The sequence below is a fragment of the Oratosquilla oratoria genome, chromosome 18 (assembly GCF_046742065.1).
Source record: "Oratosquilla oratoria isolate Oo_2021 chromosome 18, ASM4674206v1, whole genome shotgun sequence".
Lineage (NCBI taxonomy): Eukaryota > Metazoa > Arthropoda > Malacostraca > Stomatopoda > Squillidae > Oratosquilla > Oratosquilla oratoria.
In genome coordinates, this window is record NC_134794.1 from 801006 (window position 1) to 828662 (window position 27657).

Sequence of the window (27657 nt, forward strand, 5' to 3'; positions counted from 1 at the left end):
CCATCATGAAAGAAGTGTGTGCTGCTGGTGGTGCCATCGGAGGGAGGCATGCGGATCTCGTATTCTCCTGGTTGCGGGATCGAGTCCCACACTTCTAGCTCCTATTGCCAACAGTGGAGGTTATCTGCCCCGACTGTTCAAGCACATAGGGCAAAGGTGACGTCTGTGGCCGTGGCTACTCGGCGCCTTATGGCTTATGCAGGAGACTGATAAAGGAGGTTACCAAACATTCGAGTTCCGTGTTGCCGTTTCGACGACGAAGCCATGAAGGGAATTCTGACTGTTGAGGAGTCTGGTAGACTGCAGTGACGTTGGAAGCGACCTGTCTCGTCGAGTTGTGTGCTGCCGCCTCAGGCAGATCTCAACAGAAACGGTGGTGCCATTCGGGTTATCGACACAGAGGAAAGAAGTTTGGGGGAGAGTACATGTGTAAGAATCTGCCTTAAGTAGCCTCTTGGAACGTCCTCAGTGGATGTGGGGGCGTTCGCATGGTCATCAGCTGTCCTTGGGTGCAGTAATTAAGGTGGAAAAGGTTCCATGGGTTCCGCTGGAGGATTTTCACGGGACTGCACCGTAGACAGTTGATGGGCGCCAATTGAAACGGGAATCTTGAAATGGTAGCGGAGGGTTCTAAGAGATCAGTTTTCAAACCTCCTACAGCAGTGCGGCAATTTCAAGAAGTCTTCAATGTACTAAAACCATAAGGTGATAAGAAGTGCAAGCACGCCTGCTCAGGAGCGGAGTCCATCCGCCGAGAAATGAAATGTATACTGGATACAAACTGGCGCACGCCATGCCGATCGACAGTATTCCATAAGAAACGGATGTCAAGATAGTGTATCATTCCTGTAACACTTGACTGAAGTATATTTCAGATGCTAGTGTGCGTACTTCATTCAGAATTCTTTGTTTCCACGTGAGCACGCGCACTACCCAAACATGTACGGTCAAGTGAAAGATTGAAACGGAATGCCTTAAATCTTCTTCCAGTTGGGCTCTGCTGCAGCCCCTGTCGACGTGCGCTGGTGAGGGGGGGTGGTGGTGGTGCGCCGAAGGAGAAGAAGCAGCAGCAGCCGCGGAGGCATTCGTATAGGAAATGTCGTGTAACCTTGAATGCATTTGGAGAGAGAGAGAGAAAAAAAAGTCTTTCATCTGGCTTAGTGGAGTAAATCAAAAGTAAGCGAAGGTTTTTGTGGTGCTGATATCAGTGGACGACGAAGAGAGCCAGATATCTTCTTTAAAATTTCTGCTGGGTCTGACGACGACTTTTATTTAAATTTCGGGTGCTGGTGGTTGTGCCGCCAGCTCATTTTCGTGTGATTGCGCGCTTCTTACCCGTGGGGCGGGCGGGCGGGCGAATCAACTTGATATTTTTGCTCTTTTCGCCCGGATTCTCGCCCATCAGAATGCGCATGCGTGCGAGAGATGATAGTGCTGCATGTAACATTGGGTTGTTAATCAAAAACGGAGCTTGGTAAGGAGAAAAAGGGGGCGCCGTGGGTGGGTGGGTGGGGGGCGCCGAGCATCTTCTGGACCACGTGGTTCGAGACTATAGTCATCTCTTGCCGCGTTCTCACGCCTTTATCACCAAGATTATCACCATTATCAAGTTATCATCCTTGTACAGAGCCGGTATCTCGAAAGTCTTGTCGGTTATCCGTCGCCTCTGTTCAAGTTGCCGCACATTGTATCGCTTATCAGTACTCTCGGCCCCGACTTGGGCGCCGAGAAGTACTTCGACATGGAAATAAAGAAAGAAATATTCGTATTGTGCGTCGTGGGTATAAATGTGGCTAAATGTAGTGACATCTTTTAGAGTACAGGGCAGGTAGTGGTTCGTTCCTGGTGGGCGCACGGGGGTGGGGTGGGGGGTAGGAACTGGCGAGGTGGTGGTGCGACGGGCGAGGCGGCACGAAAACTGTCAAATGGTCTTCTAAAGAAGCTGGAGGGCGAAGCCGAAGCCACGGCGAGGCTCTTAGAACGAGGAGAAGTCCGGGTATCGGTCGATATCAAATATCAAGAGCGGTATCAGCTGCTGCTGCCCGCCCAGCGGCTTGGAACCTTCTCTTCGCTCTCCATACTGCTGCTGCTGCTGTTGCCGCCGCCGCCGCCGCCGCCTGCTACTACAGCGCGCCGCCACGTCCTCTCGTCGTAGCGATAGCAGTTGTGACGCCGGACTCCCCGCGGGTGGCTGTGTCTTGTTGTATCAGTCGTGCCTCTGGCGTTCTCTTGCGTGTGCTGCTGCTGCTGCTGCCCGACAGATATTGGAGCTGCCCGAGGTGTTTTAGAAACGCTGCTCGCAAACTGGAGGCGACCCGGGAACCGCGAGCTCGACGCGCTCCTCCGCACAGGACCCAACTATTGGTTTTATTTTAAACTCTCCCCACACCCTCAGCCCCGAATCCGCCCATAGACCAGCTCCTCCACCTTCTCCTCCTCCTTCCTCCCACCTCCACTCTTTTCTAAGCCGTGGACGAGCCGTGCATCTAGTGCCCACTTCTCCCTCCCCTTTCTTCCCCTCTATCCCATGTGTGGCGCCGTATTCGTCCACAAACTTGACGCGTGACGACGAATGCCCCTGTTCACTGTCGCTGGCGCCCGCGCCTTCTTCGTCGTCGCCGCCGCCTTTGACGTCCAACCCTGACGGGTGCCCCACGGCGCGAAGTATTACCACCACCACCACCACCACCATTATGTCGGGGGATGGCCTGCCCAGCCCTGGCGGCTATCTTCACGGGATCATGAGCAGCGTATCTGGACCCGATACTTTAGCAGGCGGAGGCGGCAGCTGTAGCGGCGGCGGCAGTGGCGGTGTCTCTGTGTCCGGTGGCGGCGTAGCGCCTCCCTCCGTCAACCGGCCCGAATTGGATCGGTCAGGCGGGTCGCCGAGTAGTGGGTTGTCGCTGGCCCGGAACTTAAACGGGCCTCCGGGCAGTGCCAGCCTCTTCGGCGTCGGCCTCAGCGCCGCCGCGGCGGCTGCGGCCGTAGCCATGGGTGCTGCTGCTGCGGGCGGCGGCAGCAGCGGCGGCGGCGCCGCCACGGGCGTGGGGACGACCCGGCGGACCTCCCGTGTGTGGCGGTACTTCACCTTGGTGGACAACTGCCACTACATGTGTCGGCTCTGTTCCTTCGTCGGCGCTTACACCAACACCACCAACATGCGCAAGCACATCCAGCACCACCATCCAGAGCGTTTCCAGGACATCCTGGACCACACCAGGCATATTTCGAGGCCAAATGCCTACGCCAGTTTGAGGGTGACCCAACAGCAGCAGCAGCACAGCGGTACCTCGCAGCCTCTGGTTTCGTTAGGAGGACACCACAGAGCAATGTCCAAAATCGCCATGAACACCTCTGTGGCGGCGGCGGCAGCGGCAGCACTTCAAGTCACTACGACAGTAACGCAGCCTTCGTTACCACCTCCACTCCCTCCTTTAGGGCAAGCCTCCTCATCGCCCTCCGGCGGTGGTGGTCTTCGAGGTGCCGAAGCTCGTTTGGTCCCGTCTCCCATGCAGTCACCATCTTTAGTTGTCTCGGGCCCTCTCGGGCCGCCGCCCCCCCCGCCGCCGCCGCCGTCCCTGCTTCTGCCCAAGGGCTCGCCCTACTCCCTCTACGAAAGTTCCAAGTCCGATAGCGAAAGTAAACCCAAGTTCAAAGCAAACAGTTACTCCAGTTCGAGTGACCTGTGGACAGATTTCGATAGCAAAGGTGAGGAGGAGGAGGAGGAGGAGAAGATCCCGAGTCGTTGGTCCTGAGGAGCTTCGTTAGTGTGAGCGAGCTCCGATGGTCTTTCCGGAAATGTTATTTCTTAACAACGTGTTCCTTCCGAAAGGACGGTCACGTGCATTCACGAATCTGTGTCGATGATCCAGCAGTCTACGCTGTTCCATAGTAATGTTGAACTTTTTTTTCAGGTTCGACCAACGAGGACCGAAGTGGCGATGGAGCCTCGACGACGGAAGAGTCCATGTTCCCAGACCTGGTGGCCCCCCCAGAGACCGAGCAGGCAGTGTCCCCGAACCCGACAACACCCAGCCAACAGAAACCTGGTAAGTGCCTTTCTTCCGTTCGGTCCATTTCGATTGGGATAACTAAGATCGGAGTTTGATGCCGTATTTGTTCCTCACAGTCCTCAGTTACACGGAGGAATGTGCGCTTGTGGGGGGGGGGAGCGTGGTTAGGTCCGTCGCTGAAGTGCTCTCCCCCCCCCCCCCACACACACACCCAAGGAGATCCATAAGGTACGCGGTGCCTACGTACTGGCTCTGGGGTGAGGGAGGTTAAGATGATGCTCCTCCTCCTCCTCCTCCTCCTCCTCCTCCTCCTCCTCCTCCTCCTCCTCCTCCTCCTCCTCCTCCTCCTCCTCCTCCTCCTCCTCTTCCTCCTCTTCCTTCTCCTCCTCTTCCTTATCCATTCTCACTATACACGCGCGCGTGCGCGCACACACATGCACACACACACACACACACACACACACACACACACACACACACACACACACACACACACACACACACACACACACACACAATCCTGCGAGGTGGTTCTAACGGATGCTATCGCGCTGCATGTCAGAGCTCCAGCAAGAGATAAGCGATAGGGAAGGGGGGGAGGGGGAGGGGAAGAACATAAAGGACGGATGAAAGACCACTTGATGCTTCGGAGGGCGTTATCAGTCTTCTCACAAGGGTGAGTGTTGTTCGTTCAGCGCTGGCGTGGATGGCGGGCGATAGCGAGAATCGGGCGGATCACCATCGCTGTTGTGCCATCGCCATAGCCATCACGGCAGGGTTGAGCAAAATGCTGGGTGTGTGTGGGGGGGAGGGGGGAGAGGTAAACTGACCCCCTCCCTCCCTTTCTCTCCCTCCTTCGATCTTTGTATTGTGCTTATGTCGTCGCCCAGATTGCTTGCTTTATCTGATTGGACGGTGGTATACTATCTGATTGTGGGCTGGGAGGTCTTGGCGGGAAGATGAAGATTTAAAATATATCCAGGAACTATTTATAACACTTATGGTTCTCTCATAGTAAACTGTGTGAATGTTTTTTATAATTGTGTGTGTGGATGTGAGAGTGCATGTGTGTTTACATAACTGGTGTGTAGGAGGAGAGAAGCTCTACTCCTTGGGTCCTGTCTTATTCGTCAGTCATCATACCTAGTAATGAATGTACAGTTCCAGCCTGAGCTATGTCCTCTAGGATATTTACGGATTTTACAATGTGTATGGGAAACTGTTATTTTTTGGGTCATTTCATTTTTTCACATGAATTTGTTTACCCCCCTCAGTGACACTGCAATGAAGTCACCTCTTTCTCCTCATTATTTTAGTATTGGCAGGTTTGTTGTTTCAGATCTCTCCTTGTTCTGGGAACCATTTTGGTCATTGATCTTGGTATTATCTTGATCTTGTTTACAGCATTCACTTTGCAGGGACCATACCATATAGTATCTGCCAATCTAGGATGGGTTTGGCTCATTTATTTTTTCATGACTTCAACCATTTCCCTTCTTCAGATCTTCTCTCATATCTGCTGTACTACAAAATTTTGACCTAGACCTACACTGTTCTGCCCCAATTACTCCATTCATTCTCATCTTCCAATTACACTTTAGAAACCCCCCCCCCCCTTAGCCATACACATTAGATAGCTTCATTAGCCTGTTCTTTATAACTGTTCTTTCCTTTGTCAGAAGCTCCAAATTACATCCATCTAACCTAGGTGAATAACCAGTTTTCATTACTTTCCAAACTTTTATTGCCACTATTAATCCCTCACTAACCTCCATATTCAACAAGTCCCACTTTTCCCATACCTTTTCCTCTGCCTGATTCCCTCCCCCTCTCTTTTCACCACCTTCCAAAATATCTTTTTACATACATATACAAAGGAGGTAGCCAAAGTCAAAGGCATAAATCCACTCCCAACCATTTCATCCCCACACACTCCACTCCCACTCACCACCCCTCCCTCCCTCCCTCTCTCTTTTCTTGGCTTCCCTTGGATGACTGCTCATCCTGGCATTTCCTACCCTACTTTACATTTGGTCCCCTCTTTGCCTCCCTCACCATGTATTTTGCTTCACTTCTTTCTATACCTCATATACTTCCCTAATTCTACCAATCCTCATGAGCTAGATCATCTTCAAATGCCATATTTACTTATTCATCCTACTGCTTCACTTCCTCCTTGAAATGTACCTGTTCTTGTTATTCTTTTTCTCTCCTTATTCTTCATCAACTCCCACACTTCCTTTAGCTTCTGATATTATATCTCTTTATCCTTGTCAGCTGTACAGCAATTCTTTGCTTCCTTCACTTCTACTCCTATGTCAGTTTTCCTTCTACCAGGTAATGATTTAACAATCTCCCTGCTCTTTCCCATGTAAACTTGTTCATTCAATGCCCTCACAACCACCACTATTTTCCACATGTACTGTATGTATGTCTCTCTTCTTGAAACACTGTTTGCTATCATCATCATCATCATCCTTTCACATTACTATATAGTTCTTACTTGACATTCTAATCGTTATATTCCTCTCAAAACTCACAAAATCTAATCTTTCCTATTCCAATTTTGCTGCCCACATTGTCCTCAAAGACACTTCCCACTACACATTTATCAGCAGTTCCTCTCCTTTCCTCATTCACTCATCACTCTTGACTCTATTCCCACCACACTTTCAAACTTGCTTCCCTTTCAATTGAGTTTCACTCGGTGTTAACACATCCATTCTTATTCTCACAAGCATACTTCTAGTATCTTCCCTATTGACACATGGAAAGAATGAGTGAAGACTAGTAAAAGAGGTGTGGAAGTCAGAGGTGGAAGAAGTGAACATGAGGGGTCGGCTTAGTATGATATTTTGTTGGAGGAAAACAAAGTGGGGATCCTTAGTCCCTTCACATGTCCCATTTAGTTACCTTTGATGAATTACTCACTTGTTGCCTTGAATTTCACTGAGTGGAAAACCTACAGCTGCACAGTAGCTGGTAACAATCCTCAGAATCTCCCACAGATATCTCTGGGGAGAAACATTAGACTTGCTTGCATTGTATCAGTGTGGGTCACTTTCTATGTCACTGGTTGTCTGCTCTTCAGCCCTCAGGGCTGATCCTATTGATGGAAGTGAGGGGTTTTTGAAAATTAGCAGCAGCTTCACAGTTGGACTTGCAGGACCACCACGTGAAAGGATTGTAGTGTACAGGAAAGGAACAATGCTCGTTGGGTTCTGTCTCCTTTTCTCTAATTTTCTAACATACCACCTAGACTCAAATCCATGTACACTTACTCTATATCCTTGATTTCCAATTATTATATTTAGATTTTAATTCCTGTATTGTTTGAGGTTGGGCTATATCACCTAAGCTATTCCAGATATGTATCAGTATGGAAAACTATTACTTCACATTCTTTTGACATGTTTTTTCTTAATTTACTCCCATCTTTAATCAGGAGATCTCATCTGTCAATGCAATCCCTCACCATGTGTTATGCTTCACTTCTTTCTGTACCTCATATTATTCTTCCCTAGTTCTACTTTGTAACCAATCCTCATGAGTTAGCTTCTTTTCAAATGACAAATTTACCTCTTCATCCTACCACTTCACTTCCTCTTTTTCTTTGATCTTTCAAGTGGGAGCCCCAGTACTTTTAGGTTTTCCTCACATGGTTTATCTGCTAGTTTTGTTGCTGCCCTTTGTATTCTCTTGATCTTGGTTATATATCCTTCACTTTGTGTGGGGACCATACTACTGACATGGATGGATTGGGGTTTCAATTATTTTTTCAGCATCTCTTCATATAGTGAAACACCACTTAGATCTTCAGCAGTAGTCTGTATGTCTCTCACAATCTTGCTGATATGTCTATCAGGAGCAGGTTGTCTTTTATCAACACTCCCAAATCTCTCTCCTCTTTTAATTTTGTAATGGGTTTTTGCCATTTCTAGTACTTTGCACTTTTTGGTATTAAACTTTATTTCCCATTCTTGGCTCCATGCAAAAATAGTGTCAAGATCTTTTTGCAGTATTCTACCACTGAACTTTGTACTCTACTGCTCTCCACCTTGACATTCGTTACTACTGTCCTCATGTATCTTTCCTTCAATTTTTTTTTCATCCATTTTAGTAGTTTGCCTCTCAGTCCTCCAACATGCTCCATTTTCCACATAAGTTGACTGTGAGGTACCATGTCAAACATCCACCCACCACCACTCTCTTGCATCACCACATTCTTGAGTAAAAAATGAAAAGGTTCTACACATGGTACCTTTTAGATCTGAAGCCAGTCCTTTTACATAATTTCACTGTTGTGCTGGTCAGTGATATTGGCCTATAATTTAGTGGTATTTCCTTATTTCCTCCTTTGTGAATTGGCTCCAAATTCACCTGCTTACAGTCAGGAAGCATAATGCCTTCTTTTAATGAACATGTAATAAGACTGAATCTTGTCTGCCAGTTGTTCCCTACAAGTCATGAAGCTTTTGTCACATCCAATGATTCCAAGAGATTGATCACTTCCCTCACTTCCACATTTATATTTTCTAAACCTGGTTTTTTGCTCCCCCCATTTTCCTCAAAGAAAGTTCTCTGCTTGTTGGATTCTGTATTTTTGCCACCCACAACTGGGTGATTAAGACCCTGTGTTTAAATTTGCCATTTATAAACCTGTGCTGTTGGCACAATCACTCCATACAATCTTCTCTTAGCATCCATTCCCAAATGTCTATTTCTCAATACACTTTTTAATTACCCAAGGCATTTGCTTGCTTCTCCCAATTTACATTCTACCTCCACGTCCCCTAAGAGGAGATTGTATGGAGTGATTGTGCCGACATCACTGTATGGAGCAGAAATATGGAACATAAAAGAGGAGGAGTTTGAATATGTTTGAGAAGAGGTGTCTGAGAAGTATGAAAGAGTGAGAAATGAGGAGGTGAGGACAACAGGCTGGAAAAGGAATTGGGAGATAGGGTTGGTGAAAGAGTATTGGGATGGTTTGGATGTATGGAAAGAATGAGTGAAGAAAGACTAGTAAAAGAGGTGTGGAAGGCAGAAGTGGAAGGAGTGAACATGAGGGGTCGACGTAGGAGGAGAGGGATAGATGGTGTAAAATGGGCTTTGGGAAAGAAGGGAATGTCTGTTGAGGATGGACGGGAGAGGACAGAAGATGGGGGTGAATGGAGAATGGTTGTATATGCATGATGCTGTGATGCATGAGGTGGAATGGGTGGGGGATGGGGGTTGAGGGAGTATGTGTGAGAAATAATTTGATGCAGCCCAAAGGGATTTCTCCCCATCTTCTCCTTTTCTGCATGAGGGGATGGAGAGGGGTGGTCACCAATTTAATGATGCGGCCTTGCTGTGGATGTGCTGTGTCTTGTAACACTGCTTCTGACCCAGGGCAGTGGGCAAGATGCAGGGAGGGAAGAGGGTGGAGGTGAGTGGAATGTGATAGGGATGTAATGGGTGGAGTTTTTGGCTACCTTATAAGGGAGCAGGGGAAGCCTTTGGTATATGTATGTATGTATCTTCAATTTCCTTCTTTTGCACACCTTCCAACTCAATCCCTCCTCTGATCCTACCCTAAGTGCAGTATCGCCAGCAAACAACTGGCTTATCTCGCACTTTTCTCCATTTCCTTTAACCATCTCCAATCCCCGACCCATTACCACACTCTGGAACAAAGAAGAGAACGAGAAGATTTGCTGCCTATCTACAGAATAATGAAAGGAATGGAAGTTTTAGACAGGAACGACCTGTTAGTGTGGGACAACGGTAAAACGAGAGGACACGGAAAAAAAAAGAAAAATGATAGTTATAGAAAAAACTTGAAAAGGAACAGTTTCCCACACAGAGCAATAAATACATGGAACAAATTAGACAACAAAACAGTATGTGCAAACACTATACAAGATTTTAAGATAAAACTTGATGCGGAGAGATACAAAGACGGGTCACCACGAGCATAGCTCCCCTCCCGTATATTACAACTAGGTACAACTAGGTAAATACATATAAATTTAACAGCCAATGTGGCATAACACCTAGCTGGTAGTGTGTGTGTTTACCTAATTGTATACAGGAAAGGAGCATGTGCATGTATTTACCTAGTTGTCTCTTACAGGAAGGTGTCCTATCTCTGTATCTTACAGTGTCTTAAATTCATATATGGTTTTTGCACACAATTGTTTTGTCCAATTTGTTCCATACATCCACTACTGTGTGGAAAACTGTTCTTTCATGTCTCCTTGTATTTCTCTTATCCCAATTTAATAAGTCTTCTCTATCAAGGATTTCCATCTCATGATTCTATAGATGGTCAACAAGTCACCTCTTTCTCTTTGTTCCAGGGTTGATAATTCCAGTTTTGACAATCTCTCTTCATATAACAGTTTTGAAAGTGTTGGGGCCATCTTTGTAGTTGCTCTTTGGATTCTTTCAATTTTCCTTGTATTCTTTTTAGGACTGGGTGACCATAGTGTCGCTGCATACTCCAGTCTTTGCCCTATCAGTGTCACTAGTATTTTCTTCATTTCTTAGTGTGTATGTGTTGGTCTGTCCATGTGTCCAACATTTCTCTGTATGCTGCTGCATCTTCATAGGATGGGCATATCGATATTTAGAACCATTGGCAAGAATTTTATTGATGTTACTCCTTATAGTGCAAATTGTACTCTTGTTCAGCTTCAGTGCATCCACAATCACTAAAGTTCTCTGCTCTTTATCATGTCTCTCCAGGACCTCTAGTTTATGCTCTAGGGTCTTGCTGTCAAAGTTAACTTGTCCCCCATTTCCCTAGCACCTTCTAGTGTAGGGGGGCCAATGTCTGTTGAAGGGGGGCCTGGATCCCATAGGAGCCCAGGTAGTGGCAATCCCCCATCAGCTGGACCTCCTATGAACTATTGTACCTTAATAAGATACTTTCCTCATGTAACCTACTTGTGCTAGTGGTATAGGACAGATGCATGAAGCAAGTTCTCTCATTGTCAACTTGGTGCTGCAGGACTCTAGTATAAACCTGTTCAGAGACCACAACTTTGACTCTTGTACAATGTGTGTGTGTGTGCAACACCAGACAGAAAGTGGTTGGCAATATTTGTGGTGGTGATGGTACAATTTACTTGCATCCTTCACACACCCCTGAGCAGGGATCGAAGAAGGACATCCCAAAATACGCTCCAAACCACTATTTAGTGAGTTGACGATGAACTATTTTGGAACCAACCAATAGCTGCCTGGTTGTTTACATACAGGAAGGGAGTATCGGAGTTAATGTGTAATGTAGTCTTTGTATCTTAGTTCAGTTATTATATTTGCACAATCAGTGACAACAATGGATGAAACAAACGAATTTAGTGATAAGGAAACTGCAAAGTGACGTCTTGATGCAAGTACAATAGAGGCCCACTTAGTGTAATTAAGAAGAAAAAAAAAAAAAAGTCTGAACGAGACCCCAAAAATATAGCAAAGGTGTCTTCTCGGATAGAGAACCCAGGTTTAAAAATATTATAGTAGAGAAATAAATAAATTGTTAGATGAAATAATTGAACTGAAAAGTGAATGCAAAAATATATATAAGGAAGTAGCTATATTAAGAAAAGTCAATGAAGAAAATAATAGGGAAATAGATGAATTGAAAATGGAACTGAATATGATAAAGGGAGAAAATATAAGACTGAAAAATGAAGATATGAATAGGAATGAGGCATTAAAGAAAGAGATGAAGGATCAAATACAGGTAGTGACTGAGAAAGTGGAAGAAAATATTAAAGAAAATGACTTTCAAGAAATAAAGAAACAGGAAAGTCAAAAATGATCTTGGAAATAGGGGAACAACAAGTTAAGGAGAATGCAAAGGAAACTGTAATCCAAGTGATTAAAGAGAGAGGAAATTTGGTTAGGGATACAGTGGACAAAAAAAGATGCATTGTGATCAACGGTATTAAAGAAAAGCATGATGTTCCTAGGTATCGGAGAGAAAGATAGTAAAAAAGAGATTGCTAAAGAGATTCTGAAGGAGATTCAAGAGGAGGATCAAACCCTGGATAAAGAAATCAAAGAAACATGAATAGATAGACACTCAAAAGAAAAACGATATAGGCCACTAAAAGTAAAACTTGGATCACGAATGATAGCAGAGGAAGTAATATCCAGAACAGCAAAACTAACAAATAGTAAAATCACAAAAACGTATGGATAAAGAAAGAAATGAGTGAAGAAAAAAATAGAAATAAAAGGAGCTTAGAAATTAATCGAATAAAAAAATGAAAAAAGAACCGAATTATTTTATATTAAAGGAATCTTTTTAGGATTATAACAATGACGATTACTTATGGCCCATCCCACTTGTCTCACCTGTGACACCTCCTCAGCATGGTAACATGGGGAAAATGCTACTACATGTCATAGAATTATTGAGATAATTGTTGTAATCTGATTTGGCAGAATTTCTTGTAGTAAATCACAACCTGAATAGAATCCTTGGAGTGCAACTATAACAGTAAACATTGCAAGAAAACAGTTATTATGTTAACACAACTATTGTAATGGTGAGATGGGAGTGCAGGAACATTGGGTATTGTGGCAGATTGTGTGATTTCTGTCTTGGCTGTAACCCAGTGATGTTCAGCTCTGTATTTTCAAAGTTGTAGTGTACATGCTCATGGGGTCTTGTCTCTTTTACTCTATTTGCCAAACCTTGCCTTCAATACTTTTTACAGTGTTGGGTTGGGTTATGTTCTAATCCAACTGCATACCCTGACATCTATTATTATTATTATTAATGCATTTATTTATTTTTTCTTGCCAATCTTTCTTCTCTTACCAGTACTCCTTACCTGTCCACTTTCTCTTTTTGCTCCTCCAGAGTGGGAAGTCCCAGTTTCTTTAATTTTTCCTTATCTTGCCATTTAGACCTTTAGTATTATCTTTATTTTTCTTGTATCTTTAAGTATGGTGACCATTTCACTGCTGTGTATTCCAGTCTGGGCCATATCAAACTTTCAAAGATTTTCATGCCCTTATGTAGGTATAGTGATAACAGTACTAGTATCTGAGGTTAACACTAGTACACAGATAACTCATTCTATGTACAAATCCCTCATATATTTGAACTGCCATTATTCAAACATTCTGTGGCCCAACTAACTTGACTGACTTCCTGGTTGTCCCTCTTCATCCTGGCAGTTAGGATATGGGAGAGTTTACAGTACAGCAATTTACCCTCCATTATCTGAAAAAATCAATTGCCCCTAGTTTAGAAATTCCAATGACTTATAGATTATTAAAGTTCCACTGTATTAAGATTACTAGCAAACAATTTGTCCAGCAGAAAAGATACCTAATCAGTTTCTGAACAACCCAAAAGAAGCACATTTGACTGCATCTTCACACCATGTTTGAGAGAAGCCCTACAGACAACACAAAAATGATGATGAAGAAGTTATCATTTTACAATATCTGTCATAAGAATATACATTAGATACAAATGGGGATCTGTTGCAGTTTTTGGTAACCCAACCTCTTCCCTCCCTCCCCTTGCTACCTGTTCTCTCCTCTGCTCCCTTCTCATCCTCTCTCTGTGCTCCTCTTCTCTCCTCTTCCTGCTTCTCCTTTCCTCTTTCTGCTCCATCTCCCTTGTGTTCCTCTCTCCTTCCTCCTGCTTTGTCTATCATCCTCTTCCTATTTATCCACCTTCTCTTTGTCCTTCCTCTTCCCTTTTCCTCTCCTTCCTTTGAGGAATTTGGAGTCATGAATAAGGGCTCTCCCTGTCCTGAATAGAATTGATTGGTGGCAACCAGAGTAGTGCATGCATGCATGCATACATGTACATATACCCAGGGCTTTTTCCCCCCCTTACAAAGGAGGTAGCCAAAGTCAAATGGCATAATTTCACTCCCACCCATTCCACTCCAATCTACCTCTCCCTCCCTCCCACTAATTGTGGCTCCTCCTGGATGATGGGTCATCTCTGCATCTTGCCCATTGCCCTGGTCAGAAGCAATGCAGCAAGATGCACATTCACAGCAAGGTCACTTCATTTAAAAAGCAACCCCCACCCACTCTGTGCCCCCATGCAGAAGCATTGAAGATTGGGAGAAATCCCTTTGGGCTGCATCAAAATAGCATCCCCCCCCCCACACACACACACCTCTCCATGCACCACAGAAACCACATACAGTCACTCTTTCTTCCTTCCTCAACAGATATCCCCCTCTTGCTCAATGCCCTTTTCACCCCATCCATCCCATCCCTGGTCACCCCTTCATGTTCACTCCATCCACCTCTGCCTTCCACACTTATTTTACCAATTTTTCTTCATTCATTCTTTCCATGTGTCCAATACTCCCTCATCAACCCCAAAACTGCCCCCCTCCCCACCCCCTCACCTCTTACTCCATGCAACCTTGCAACCCCATCACACCTTTCAGACACCTAATCTCAAACACGTTTAAACTCTTCCTCTCCTTTCCTCTCGCATATAATCTTTGTCCCACACAATCACCCTTGCATACAATCTCTTCTTAGCAACCATTCCCAAATATCTACTTCTCATCACACTTTAATCCCCCAAGAGTTACTTGCAATCTACAATCGACTTCCACCTGTACCCCCACCCTGTCACATGCATACAATCTCTTCTTAGCAACCATTCCCAAATGTCTACTTCTCATCACACTCTAATCCCCCAAGAGTTACTTGCAATCTACAATCGACTTCCACCTGTACTCCCACCCTACCCCCCCACCCTGTCACATGCAACCCAAAGTACCCAAAGCTATCCACTTCCTCCAGCCTCTCTCTCCTTTAATACTGACCTCCAAACTGCTGCCATCCCTTGTACATGTTATCACTTTTCACCCCCACTAATAGTAGCACCCCCTCCCCTCGCCTCCCCAACTCTGTCACCAATCTCCTCGAACCCCCCCTGATCCTGCCACAAGTCATCAGCAAACAACATCAACTGGCCCACCTCTCCACCCCTCCCCACCTTCTTCAGTCATCTCCAATCCCCTGCCCATTACCCTTGCATCCCCCTCCCATACCACCCATTCCATGTACATAGAACAGAATACATATAGAATAATTGCATAGATATACATGTTAACCAGAATAGAAGTTGAAAATACAACAGAAGTTACTCTTATCATCATCTGTAAAGTTGAAAAAAGTCAGTTATAACAGATTTACTTCTTCATATCTGTTAATTATCTCATTCTTGCCATCTGTTCTGTGCAAGTTATACTTATCTTGCTTTCATGATGTAGTTATGTTAGGGTGGGGAGGCATGAGGTATTGTAGCCATGAAGTGCAGCTTCATTGTTGAATAACTGTATATTTGGTTTTGCAGGGTTAATGCTATGTTTGGTAATATTGGGTCAGATGCCAATCACTGTATTAGCATTAACCATTTTACATTTTCACACAACTTCTAGGTGGTTTTGTTTTTCATAGTTTTCATTGTATTTAGTTCCACCATTGACAAACTTAGAAAAAATATACAATTGTGTGTAATGGTGGGAGTGTAGCCATTGATAAAATGTATGTTGGGGTGCTTGTGATCACTTTCACTGCTCTCTATTCATAAATGGTAAGTAAATGTGCCATTATAAGATGGAAAGTGTTACCTGGTGGTTTTTGTTTAACCTCATTGGAGAGTATCCTAATATATATATATATAAAATATATTTTCCCCCCCCCTCCAGAAAGTTACCAGTTGCGCCATAACAACCACATGACCCTGGTGTTGGAATCCCTGGCACAGGATGAGGCCTTCATGGATGTTACATTGACAGCACAGGGCAGATCAATTAGAGCTCACAAGGTGAGTAGTATTCTTTCAGCACACTGGTTGGGTAATTCTTTACCAATTGAATGGTAAGGATCTTCAGCTAATTAAAATTGCTAGAATTATGATACACGATGACATACACCAAAAGGCTAGGCAAAGCATGCACCCACCTGTCACCCATTTGTTTTCCCCTTTTATTGTGGCTCCTCGTGGAGGGAGTGTCATCCCTGTCCTCTGCCCACTACCTAGGTTACAAGCAATGCAGATACAACACCTTCAAGGCGGTTACAGAGCAATGAGAAGTCCATGTTTATCATCTATTCACTTGCCCCCTTCCGTCCTTCCCTGCTCAACAAAAATTTCCCTTGTACCTAAGGCCCCCTTCACCCCATCCATCCACCCAATTCTCGGTCTTTCCCTCAAGTTCACTATATCCACCTCCGTCTTCCACACTCCTTTTGCTGATCTTTCTTCTCTCATCCCAGTATTCTTTGATCAGCCCTCTCCCAGCTTTCTTTGCACCCCAGATTTCCACTTAACCTCATTTTTCACTCGATCCATCCACAACCCCCAACCACTACTAAAACGTATCATCTCAAATGTATTCTGCCTCCCTTAAATTATAGGTTTCTGTCCCATACAGAGTTCATGGGCAAAATATTTTCTTTGCATTCATCTTCAGATACCTGTTTCTTGTTACATTTTTCATTCCTCCCAGACATTTACTTGGTTCCCTTATTCTGTAATTCACTTCCCTGGCTCCTCCATTCCTGCTGCACATGAGCTGAAATACATAAAACTCCACTTCCTCCAGGATTTAAACCCTACTTGCCTCCAGCCAGCCTCCTCCATCACCCCCACTTGCTCAATGCTCTTTTCACTTTACTTTTGTCCAAATTTCATTTCAGCTTACTCTATTCACCCCCTTCCCTTGTTATAGTATCCTTTTACTCCAAAACCCCTGCCTACCACCCTCCTGTTTGTCCCCCTCATCACCTCATCCATTGAACTGCGATGTTGATAAATATATACCCCATAAAAGGCCCTTTTCCCCTTGTAAGGTAAAGGTGGTTTAGTTGGGGCATGCACCCCACCCACCCACCTTTCACCCATGTATTAACATCCATTTGTTGTCCTTTCTGTCTTGGCTCCTTGTGGATGACAGGGTCAGGGGCATCCCTGTCCCCCACTTAGTACTCATGTCAGTGGGTCAGTCCAGCAAGACCTAGCACTTCCTCAGCAAGGTTTGATGGCCAAAACTGGTCCCCCCCACTGTTTCATTCATAGCAGATATTCCACAACATCCATCTATCTATATACCAAGGGCTTCTCCTTATAAGGGAGGTAGTCCCTCTTATCCCTTTTTACAGAGCATGCAGTGGGTGAGGTGCAGGGATGACTTGTCATCCAGGAGGAGCCAAGAAAAGAGGGAGGGAGAGGTGGTGTGGTGATTGGGAGAGGAGTATGTGGGGATGGGATGAAATGGGTGGAAGTGGTTTTTATCCCTTTGACTTTGGCTACCTCTCTTGTAAGGGGGAAAAAGCCTATGGGAGGGAGGGGAAAGCCTGTTGAAGAGGGATGGAGGAGGGGGGTGAGTGGAGAATGGTTGTACATGAATGATGCTGTGATGCATGAGGGGGAGTGGGGGGTGAGGGAGTATGTATGATAAATAAATTGACACAGCACGAAGGGATTTCTCCCCATCTCCTTTTCTGCATGAGGGGGGGGTCGCCAATTTAATGAAGCGACCTTGCTGTGTCTTATGGCACTCCTTCTAACCTGGGGCAGTGGACAGGATGTGGGGATGGACCATCATCCAGGAAGTGCTGGGAGTGGAGTATGTTGGGGATGGAATGGGTGGGAGTGGTTTTTATGTCTTTGTATTTTGGCTACCTCCCTTGTATATGTATGTATTTATATACAAGAAATCCCTTTAGGCAGCATCAAATTCCTCTTTCAGTCACAATTACTATTCATACTCTTGCTCATTCTCTTCTCTGCTTAACAAACATTCCCCTTGTATCCAAAGCCCCCTTCACCTTGCACATTCACCCCCCCCCAAACAAGGGAGGTAGTCAGCCAAGGCACGCACACCCTCCACCTGTCCCACACCCATTGCATCCCTTATCAAAGTTATCTTAGCTCCTCGTGGATGAAGGGCCATCCTTGTCCCACCAATTCCTTGGGTCAGGAGCAATGCAGCACATCCACAGCAGGGCCCAACAGCTGAAGCTGGTCTACCTTCACTATATTTACATGGCAGACTTCCCTCCTTGTCCCCTCATGGGGAAATGGAGAATATTAGGAGAAATGCATTCACAACAATGCTCATCACTCTTATCTCCTGCCCCTCTCCTTCCCTTGCTCAACAGACATTTCCCTTTTACGCAGGACCCCATGCATCCCATTTTCTGTCTTCCTCTCATGTTCACTCCATCCACATCTGCTTTCCACACACTTTTGCTGGTCTTTCCCCACTTTGTTTTTCCATATACTCAAACCATTCCAGTATTCTTTGGTCAACCCTACCTGCCAGTTCCCCTTTCCACCCCCATTCTCTGCCTCACATTTTTCAGTATCCATCCATGTAACCCCCACCATATTTCTCCCTTACATTCCGTTTCTGTGATTAATAAAGTTAATCGTTTCAGTCTGTGCTGTCAGCTGTTAGTCCATACTTTCGAGGAGTATTATGTGAAAATCCTTGTCAGCATCCTATAATCATCATGCCCCGAGATGTCCGTTTTGATGAGCTCCAAAGTATTATTACCTATATCTACAAGTAAGTAAGAGTAATCCAGTGACACAGTTGATAATTAGGTTGGTGGATTAGCACAAACTGAAATGGGTGTGAATCCAAAACTATACTTCTACTTATGCTTTCAGAGGTGAAATGACTGTTGCTGCTGAAGACTTGTCCTCTCTCCTTAAGACTGCAGAAATTCTACAGGTTACTGGTCTCACTCCAGCAGACCCACAAGCTGCAGCTGCTGCTGCATCTGCCTCCTTCAACCCACAGTTCTCCTCAGGTTTTACATCATCAGAAACACCCCGTACAAGTAAACCCAGAGTATATCATACAACACCCAAGCTGCAAGACACTATAAACCCAACTGACTTCATGGACATGGATATGACTTGTGTGAAAGAGGTTAGTGTATTACTAAACCCATTGTCTCCCAAGTGTGGAAGGAAGTGGGAGATAAATCCATTTTTGTTTATGAATGACACTGCAACGAGTCTGAGGGAATGAGGCAGTTATTGGTGGGTATGTGAGATGGGATATATGAGTGGGAGGAAGGCAGTGCATTCAAAGAGTTTAAAAAGAAAGAGGTAGGAGAAAGTGAAGAGTTTTTAAGTATTTAGGATCTTATGGAGCAGGGAATGGCATGGGCTGAGGTAAGTTATTGAACAAGGGAAGCTGTAAATGTCTTGTGGGGGAGGGTTTGAAAAAAAAAGTAAAGTAAGAAATGAGGTGAAGGAGAGCGGGGGTGGAAATAACTGGCAGATAGGGTTGATAATACTGAGATGTCTTGGCATATGTAAAGATTGAGTCAAAAAAGTATAGAAAGGTATGTCTAAGCATAGAAAAGACAGAAAAAGTGGTTGTGAATAGATTTCTTCTTTGCTTTGGGAATTCTTGAGTGTAATAGAAATTGGGCTCACCAAGTATTAAGCAGTGTGTATAAACCAGCTTTGGCTGTCAGGCCCTGCTGCATTGGGTGAAGGGTGGGTTTGTGCTTTGACTGAGCCACTCCTCTTAACCCTTTCCATATGATGACGCCTATGTAGGTGTCATGTGGTGCGAGTGGGTATATGAAGATGCAGCGTTGGCGTCTAGATTATATTTATTTCGTAGTTGTAGCTGAGTGACCCCCATATTTTGTGGAGTGGCTTGATCATATTTTCTGTGGTTATTAATATTGAAAGTGAAACTATATTTTATAATGTATTGTAGCACATCATCATGCATCAGGAGTAGATTACTGAGGTTTAATTACTTTTCTTTCATTTTGTAGGAGGTGATGAGTGGGGATGAAGACGATGATGAGCAAGACACGTCATATCATTCTTCACAAATTCTAGCACATTCCAAAGGAAGTGAACCTCAACCTACTAGCATTAATCAGACCTCCAGCTCCTCATCAATGACAACCACAACTCCCAGCACCCAGACCAGATACTCTTCAGATGCAGATAACCCAGACCCAGGTCCTTCCCCTGTAAAAGGTGAAGAAGAAGAAGACCTAATTAGCTGTCAGATACCCATGTCCAGAGAAGAGCCTGAACCATTTGTCTGTCCACATTGCAAGGATACTGCAAGAGGGTTTGATTCATTGACACTTCATTTGAAAACGAAGCACCCGTCAAAGTTAAATTTCCCTTGCTCATGTGGTCGTGTATACATCAGACATGGTAAATATGTTGATCACATAAAAGTTTGCAAATCAGGATCATGAGATCCTTCTCAGGGCCGCTTCTTACCATTCCAATGGGATGATTGTGTGGAAATTTAGATAAGCATGGATTTTTTTTCTATGTTCTTAGAAAATTTGTGTTCTCATTAGACTTTCTTATGTATATAATGAGTACTTACTCATTCAGAACATGTTTTTGTTAGTGTATGATGATGTATGTTCTGCTGAAGATGATTGAAGTTTCATAAGGCAGAAAATTGTTGAAGCTATGCAGCTTCTATAGATGTGGGTTGCAAGGCATTTGCCTTCATTTGCTCTTTTTGTTGACGGTATCTAGTTGAGCTGCCTTAACTTATCTTGAAATCTAAAAGATCTATAGTCTAGATATTGTGATTTAAGAATGTGGAGTGAGCTGAAAATTAGATATGGATAAAGTAAGGAAGATTTTTTTTTTTTTTTTTCATGTTTGGTTTAAAATAAATTGATGAATGTCCCATTATTTTATTACTACACCCAACTTCTTTTATTCTCATATGTTTTTGTGTATAATACCTAACATACTAGAAGGCCTTTTCCTTTTGTACAATGAGGTGGCCAAATCAAAGGGTACACCCACCCCTAACGAAATATCCGAACCCGTTTGTTGCCTTTGCCCCCCCCCCGTATCCTGGTAACACATGGATGATAGGTCCCACACCACCAAACACTACAGCAAGACTCTCTTTTTCTCTTTTTTCTTTGCCTTTTCTCTTTCTCATGAACACATACTCTCATCAACTTGCAATTATGGAACAAGAATGTTCAGACTGCATCATTTCTTCATCCATTTCCTTGCTTCACAGACATTCCTTGCATTCAATGCTGCCTCCACCTTCTTGGTCTTAAGTTCACTCCGTCTACTGTTATTCCATACTCTTCTTATGTGCAGCACCCAGGGATGGGAAACTACCCAGAGACACCTAAATGAAGGATATGTTATTCCATACTCTTATGTGCAGCACCCAGGGATGGGAAACTACCCAGAGACACCTCAATGAAGGATATTCATGTGATGTGTAGGACTATCCACCAGATAATGCTGACATGGCTAATGATCCTCAAGAAAATGTGGGGGATTGGTTTCTGGAAAAATACTGGGAAGTGCACAGAGGGTATTTTGAAGGCCAAAGATGCAGAGGTGGAAAGCTGGAGAACCAATGATTGTCGCAGATCACTTGTGACTCCCAAAAATTTTGGTAGAATTATATATATACATAAACAGCTGATTAATTAATTAATTACAGTTGGAGGGAATGGAGTGGTTTGGAAGAGTACGAGGGGTGATCAAAAAGTAATGACAGTGATACCATATATTTTCACAGTACAGAGGTAAATCCAAATAGTGGCCTACATTCCTTCAAAGTACTCCCCTCCTGCCTCTATGCAACGTTCCATCCTCTTTCGCCACTTCATGAAGCACTCACGGTACTCAGAAGCCGATATACCTCGTAGCTCTGAATTGACTGCTCGCGCCAGATCTTGGATGCGATGAAACAGCTTCCCTGCGATTGCACCCTTGATCTTTGGAAACAACCAAAAATCACAGGGAGCAAGGTCAGGCGAGTAGGGTGGGTGGGGGAGAAGTGTGATCCCCTGCTGCTCCAGGAACTGCACAGTGAGGCGAGCTTTGTGGGGGGCAGCATTGTCATGGTGCAGCAAAAGGCGCGATCGGCGACGGGTTGGTGCAGTCTTGGCCTGATATTCCAGGACTCGAGGAAGGACGTGATCAGTGTAGTACTGGACTGTGATAGTAAACTGTTGAGGCATTACATCCACACACATTGGTCCTTGTGAATTGAAGAAGATGGTGAAAAGGCGCTTCCTGCTGCGAAATCCTTCAGAATCTGAGGTTGAGGTTCTTCATCACTCAACCACACCATGTTAGACTGCTTGTCTCTGGTGGTGAAGAAAGAAATCCAACACTCATCTCTGGTAGCTACATCTGAGAACCGTTTCGGACCATTTGGCTCGAATTCAGCCAGCCATAGACGACAAATCCGCACCCGTTTGCTCTTCTGCTCTTCCGTAAGCAAATGAGGTATCCATCGAGCACACTTCTTCCTCAGCCCTAAGTGTTCATGCACGATGTCATGTGTGCTCCCATAACTGACACCGAGCTCCAAGGATAAGAATCGAAGAGTAACAGTTGGATCTTCGTCAATGATGGCCCGCGCACGGACCGTCGTTCGGTCACGGATGTCCGAGGGCGGCCAGGACGATGATCATCTAGCTGCAATTTTCCGGCTGCGAAAGCTCGAATCCAGCGGGAAACAGTTTCCAGTGATGGAGTAGACTCGGGAAAAACTTGCGACAATTACTCTCTGATCTCCGTTGCTTTTTTCCCGAGTTTCCACCTTGTGAAGATGTAGAATCTGCAGCCTTCTTTCGAAAAATCCATGTTTCCGGTTAGAGAGGCAAACCAACAATGACGCAATCGCACAGCGCAACGATAAAATGTAAGCTAGACAAACAGCGACAAGCTCAAACATGTAACAACAGGCAACACTTGCTGCCCCTTGCTCCCCGCCCCCCCAACACTTAGTCTCTCAGCTACGAGTCCGACTGTCATTACTTTCTGATCACCCCTGGTATTACCGACTTTCGTAATTGAAGTTCGAAACTGAAGCTTCAAATTCCAAGACTTAGAAACTATGAAGCTTCAAACTCCGGAACTTTGAAACTCCGAAGTGTGAAGGGTGGAGGAAGACACAAGGGAACAGTCGACAGACAGCTGGTGGAAGTCTGGATTGCTGGAACTAAAATATGGCGTAGCCGGCGTATCATTGTATCACCCTCACGACTTCGTTCTGTATCAAATTATCTGGGTGAGCTTGGACCAGTGGAAGAAGTATGGTTGGTGAGGAGCTGCAGGCTGGACCAGTCACTAAACTTCATCGTTCACCTGTGCAAATTTGGGATATGATGGATACTTATAGCTAGAAGAAGCATGTGAAGCATTGACTTTAACAACAATTGTATCTGCCAGAGTTGTGACAATGTATTCAGTGACAGTTGTGATAGCTGTGAACATTTGAACATTGTGAAGTGCTGGTTGGTGTTGCCCCGCCAGTAAGATATTTTTGTCCTAAGCAGTCGAGTGACATCGAAATCTAAACTCGTGAGTTATGTGTGTGTGTGTGTGTGTGTGTGTGTGAATATATTTATATATCATACATACATATACCAAGGCTTCTTCCCCCTTACAAGGGGGGTAGCCAAAAAGAAAAAGGCATAAAATCATTCCCACCCATTCCATCCCTGAATACACTCCACACCCCTCCACCCTCCCTCTTATCTTAGCACCTCCTGAATGACGGGTCATCCCTGCCCTGGGTCAGAAGCAGTGTCGCAAGACACAGCACATCCACAGCAAGGCCGCTTCATTAAATCGGCGACCCCCCCTCTCCGTCCCCCCATTGCATAAAATGAGAGGATGGGGAGAAATCCCTTTGGGCTGCGTCAAATTTTGCTCACACATACTACCTCACCCCCCATCCCCCCACCCATTCCACCTCATGCAATCACATCATCCATATACAACCATTCTCCATTCACCCCTGTCTTCTGTCCTCTCCCGTCCTTCCTCAACAGACATTCCTCTCTTCCCCAAAGCCCCCTTCACCCCATCCATCCATCTCATCCTAGGACGTCCCCTCATGTTCACTCCCTCCACATCTGCCTTCCATACCTCTTTTACTAGTCTTTCTTCACTCATTCTTTCCATGTGTCCAAACCATCCTAATATTCTTTCATCAACCCTATCTCCCAGCTCCTTTTCCACCCGTTCTCCTCCTCACCTCCTCATTTCTCACTCTATCTAGCCTAGTAACCCCCATCATACTTCTCAGACACCTCATCTCAAACACATTCAAACTCCTTCTCTCTTCTTCTCTTATGTTCCATGTTTCTGCCCCATACAATGCTGTTGGCACAATCACTCCTTCATACAGTCTCCTCTTAGCATCCATTCCCAAATGTCTATTCCTCATTACACTCTTTAATCCACCACTCACTTCTCTCAATTTACATTCTACCTCCACTTTCACTCCACCTTTTCCTGCCACATTTGCACCCAAGTATCTAAAACTATCCACTTCCTCCAGTCGCTCTCCCTTAATGCTCACTTCCAGTCTACTGCCACTTTCACCCCTTGTACATCTCATCACCTTACTTTTACCCACATTTATCTTTAGCTTTCTTCTATCACACACTCTCCCAAACTCTGCCACCAACTTCCTCAATCCCTCCTCAGATCCTGCCACAAGCGCAGTGTCATCCGCAAACAACAGCTGGCTCACCTCCCACTTTTCTCCATTTTCTTTAACCATCTCCAATCCCTGACCCACTACCCTTGCATTTACCTCTCGCACCACCCCATCCATGTATAAGTTGAACAGCCAGGGTGACATAACGCAACCTTGACGAAGTCCCACCTTTACCTCGAACCACTCACTCTCTCCATTTCCAATCCAGACACAAGCTCTACTATTGTAACAACTCTTGACAGCTCCTAGAAGCTTTCCTCCTATCCCGTATATCTGCATAACCTCCCACAGTGCCTTCCTGTCTACCCTATCATAAGCCTGTTTTAAGTCATGGTTGTAGTCGTAGTTGTAAGTGGTGGTAGTAAGTGGAGGTTTTAGGTGGCTCTTATTAGTGGTAGCTGTAAGTCGTGGTTGTAAGTTATGGTTGTAGGACGTGGTTGTATATGTTGGTTGTATGTGGTGGTTGTAAGTCATAGTTGGTGCTGACTTAATATGGTGGTTGTATGTCATGGTTGTAAGTTGTGGTAATAAGTTGTAAGTAGTGGTTGTAATTAGTGATGGTTGTTAAGTTGAAATAAGTCATGGTTGCAAGTGGTGGTAGTAAGTCGAGGTTGTAAGTCGTGGTTGTAAGTCATGGTTGTAAGTGGTGATTGTAAGTCGTGAGAGTGGTGGTTGTAAGCCGTGAGAGTGGTGGTTGTAAGTCGTGAGAGTGGTGGTTGTAAGTCGTAAGAGTGGTGGTTGGAAATCACTGTTGGAAGTTATGGTTGTAGGTGTTGCTTGTAAGTGGTGGTTCTTGTTGTTGTCGTTCCCTAGACTGTCTGTCCGAGCAGTCCCGTCTCCCCAAGGAATGCCATAGCCGAAACTGGGTTTTCCCACAAATCCTTTATAGAGCGTATGTTGTGTTGTTTGCGTGCATGATTGTGTATAATACAGTCTTCCATTATGTGTTGTATGGTATGGGGTGAAGTGTTACATCCTGGGCAGCTGTTCACAACGCGGTCATCCAGCCTCTTCTGGTAGCTTAGAAGTGCTGGGTGGTGACCGCACCGCAGTCTGGCCATGTGGACTCTGTCCTTTCGTGGATTGTAAGTGGTGGTTCTACGTGGTGGTTGTAAGTGATGGATATAACTGGTTGTTGTAAGTGGTGGATGTAAGTTGTGCTTGTAGGACGTGGTTGTAAATCGTGGGTCCAGGTTCCCCACGTCTACCTCGCTGTGCCTTGTGGACGACTCTCTCCCTGTGGAGTAAGTTTGGGCCAAATCGGAGACATGACGGTTTTTGGTAAATTTGAGGGTCATTTTGGCCACTTGTCCCGATTGGGTCACCACCTCAGCTACAGGTGGAGAGCCGCCAGGGCTCCTGCGGATCGCACTTAGATACTGCTGAGGCTAAAAGTACGGGCGCCAACAGGCGGAAATAAGAGGGGAAAATGACACAAACACAAACAAATTTGGCTGGTCGCCACAACCTCGCCCTTGGGTCGAGGTTCCCCACGTCTACCTCGCTGTGCCCTGTGGAATAAGTTTGGGCCAAATCGGAGACATGACGGTTTTTGGGCAAATCCGTGGGTCCCTTTGGTAGTTTTGAGGGTCATTTTGGCCACTTATCCCGATTGGGTCACCACCTCAGCTACAGGTGGAGGGCCGCCAGGGCTCTTGCGGATCGCACTTAGATACTGCTGAGGCTAAAAGTACGGGCGCCAACAGGCGGAAATGAGAGGGGAAAATGACACAAACACAAACAAATTTGGCTGGTCGCCACAACCTCGTCCTTGGGTCGAGGTTCCCCACGTCTACCTCGCTGTGCCCTGTGGACGACTCTCTCCCTGTGGAGTAAGTTTGGGCCAAATCGGAGACATGACGGTTTTTGGGCAAATCCGTGGGTCCCTTTGGTAATTTTGAGGGTCATTTTGGCCACTTATCCCGATTGGGTCACCACCTCAGCTACAGGTGGAGGGCCGCCAGGGCTCTTGCGGATCGCACTTGGATACTGCTGAGGCTAAAAGTACGGGCGCCAACAGGCGGAAATGAGAGGAGAAAATGACAAACACAAACAAATTTGGCTGGTCGCCACAACCTCGTCCTTGGGTAGAGGTTCCCCACGTCTACCTCGCTGTGCCCTGTGGACGACTCTCTCCCTGTGGAGTAAGTTTGGGCCAAAGGGGGTACCCCAATGATTTCAGGGGAAATCCCAAGGTCAGCGATTTGGTCCAAACCTCTCCCACAAGGAGAGAGTCGGCTGCAGTGCACAGCAACGTTGAAATCAGACCGCTGAGACCAAGGGGGTGGGGGTGAGACCCCTCCAAAGCTGGGCCTTTTGGCCCAGTAATGCCCTTTAGGCCTGTGGCAGGGATACCCTTGGCCTGACTGATGTGCAATTGGACTGGAGGGCATCCCAGGCCGCCCTCCACCTGTGGGTGTGCTAGCGGGGAAATGGGTGGGGTTGACCAAATTGGCCCAAAATGGACAAAATCTCAAAGGGGGTACCCCATGGATTTCAGGGGAAATCCCAACCTCACCGATTTGCTCCAAACTTCTCCCACAAGGAGAGAGTCGGCTGCAGTGCACAGCAACGTTGAAATCAGACCGCTGAGACCAAGGGTGTGGCGCTGACACCCCTCCAAAGTTGGGCCTTTTGGCCCAGTAATGCCGTTTAGGCCTGTGGCAGGGATACCCTTGGCCTGACTGATGTGCAATTGGACTGGAGGGCATCCCAGGCCGCCCTGGACCTGTGGGCGTGCTAGCGGGGAAATGGGTGGAGTTGACCAAATTGGCCCAAAATGGACCAAATCTCAAAGGGGTACCCCCATTGATTTTAAGTGGAAATCCCAAGGTCAGCGATTTGGTCCAAACTTCTCCCACAAGGAGAGGGTCGGCTACAGTGCACAGGAACGTTGAAATCAGACCGCTGAGACCAAGGGGGTGGGGGTGAGACCCCTCCAAAGGTGGGCCTTTTGGCCCAGTAATGCCCTTTAGGTCTGTGGCAGGGATACCCTTGGCCTGACTGATGTGCAATTGGACTGGAGGGCATCCCAGGCCGCCCTGGACCTGTGGGCGTGCTAGCGGGGAAATGGGTGGAGTTGACCAAATTGGCCCAAAATGGACCAAATCTCAAAGGGGGTCCCCCATGGATTTTTA

At 45.7% G+C, this 27657-nt stretch overlaps 1 protein-coding gene across 1 annotated transcript; it reads left to right on the forward strand.

Moving 5' to 3' along the window:
* The first annotated feature begins 1929 nt into the window (after positions 1 to 1929).
* LOC143034963 (uncharacterized) lies at positions 1930 to 20710 on the forward strand. Its single transcript, XM_076201307.1, has 6 exons — positions 1930 to 3708; positions 3915 to 4049; positions 15713 to 15831; positions 18450 to 18580; positions 18685 to 18949; positions 19818 to 20710. Exons 1-6 carry the CDS (start codon positions 2694 to 2696, stop codon positions 20256 to 20258), a joined length of 2106 nt encoding a protein of 701 aa, XP_076057422.1. The 5' UTR covers positions 1930 to 2693; the 3' UTR covers positions 20259 to 20710.
* The last annotated feature ends 6947 nt before the right edge of the window (positions 20711 to 27657 follow it).

Bases quoted from the DNA above. Each gene is read 5' to 3' on its own strand.
- LOC143034963 (XM_076201307.1), top strand. From the start codon at position 2,694: ATGTCGGGGGATGGCCTGCCCAGCCCTGGCGGCTATCTTCACGGGATC. The intron at 3,709-3,914 runs GTGAGGAGGAGG...CTTTTTTTTCAG, and splicing joins GACAGATTTCGATAGCAAAG to GTTCGACCAACGAGGACCGA. The intron at 4,050-15,712 runs GTAAGTGCCTTT...CCCCCCCTCCAG, and splicing joins ACCCAGCCAACAGAAACCTG to AAAGTTACCAGTTGCGCCAT.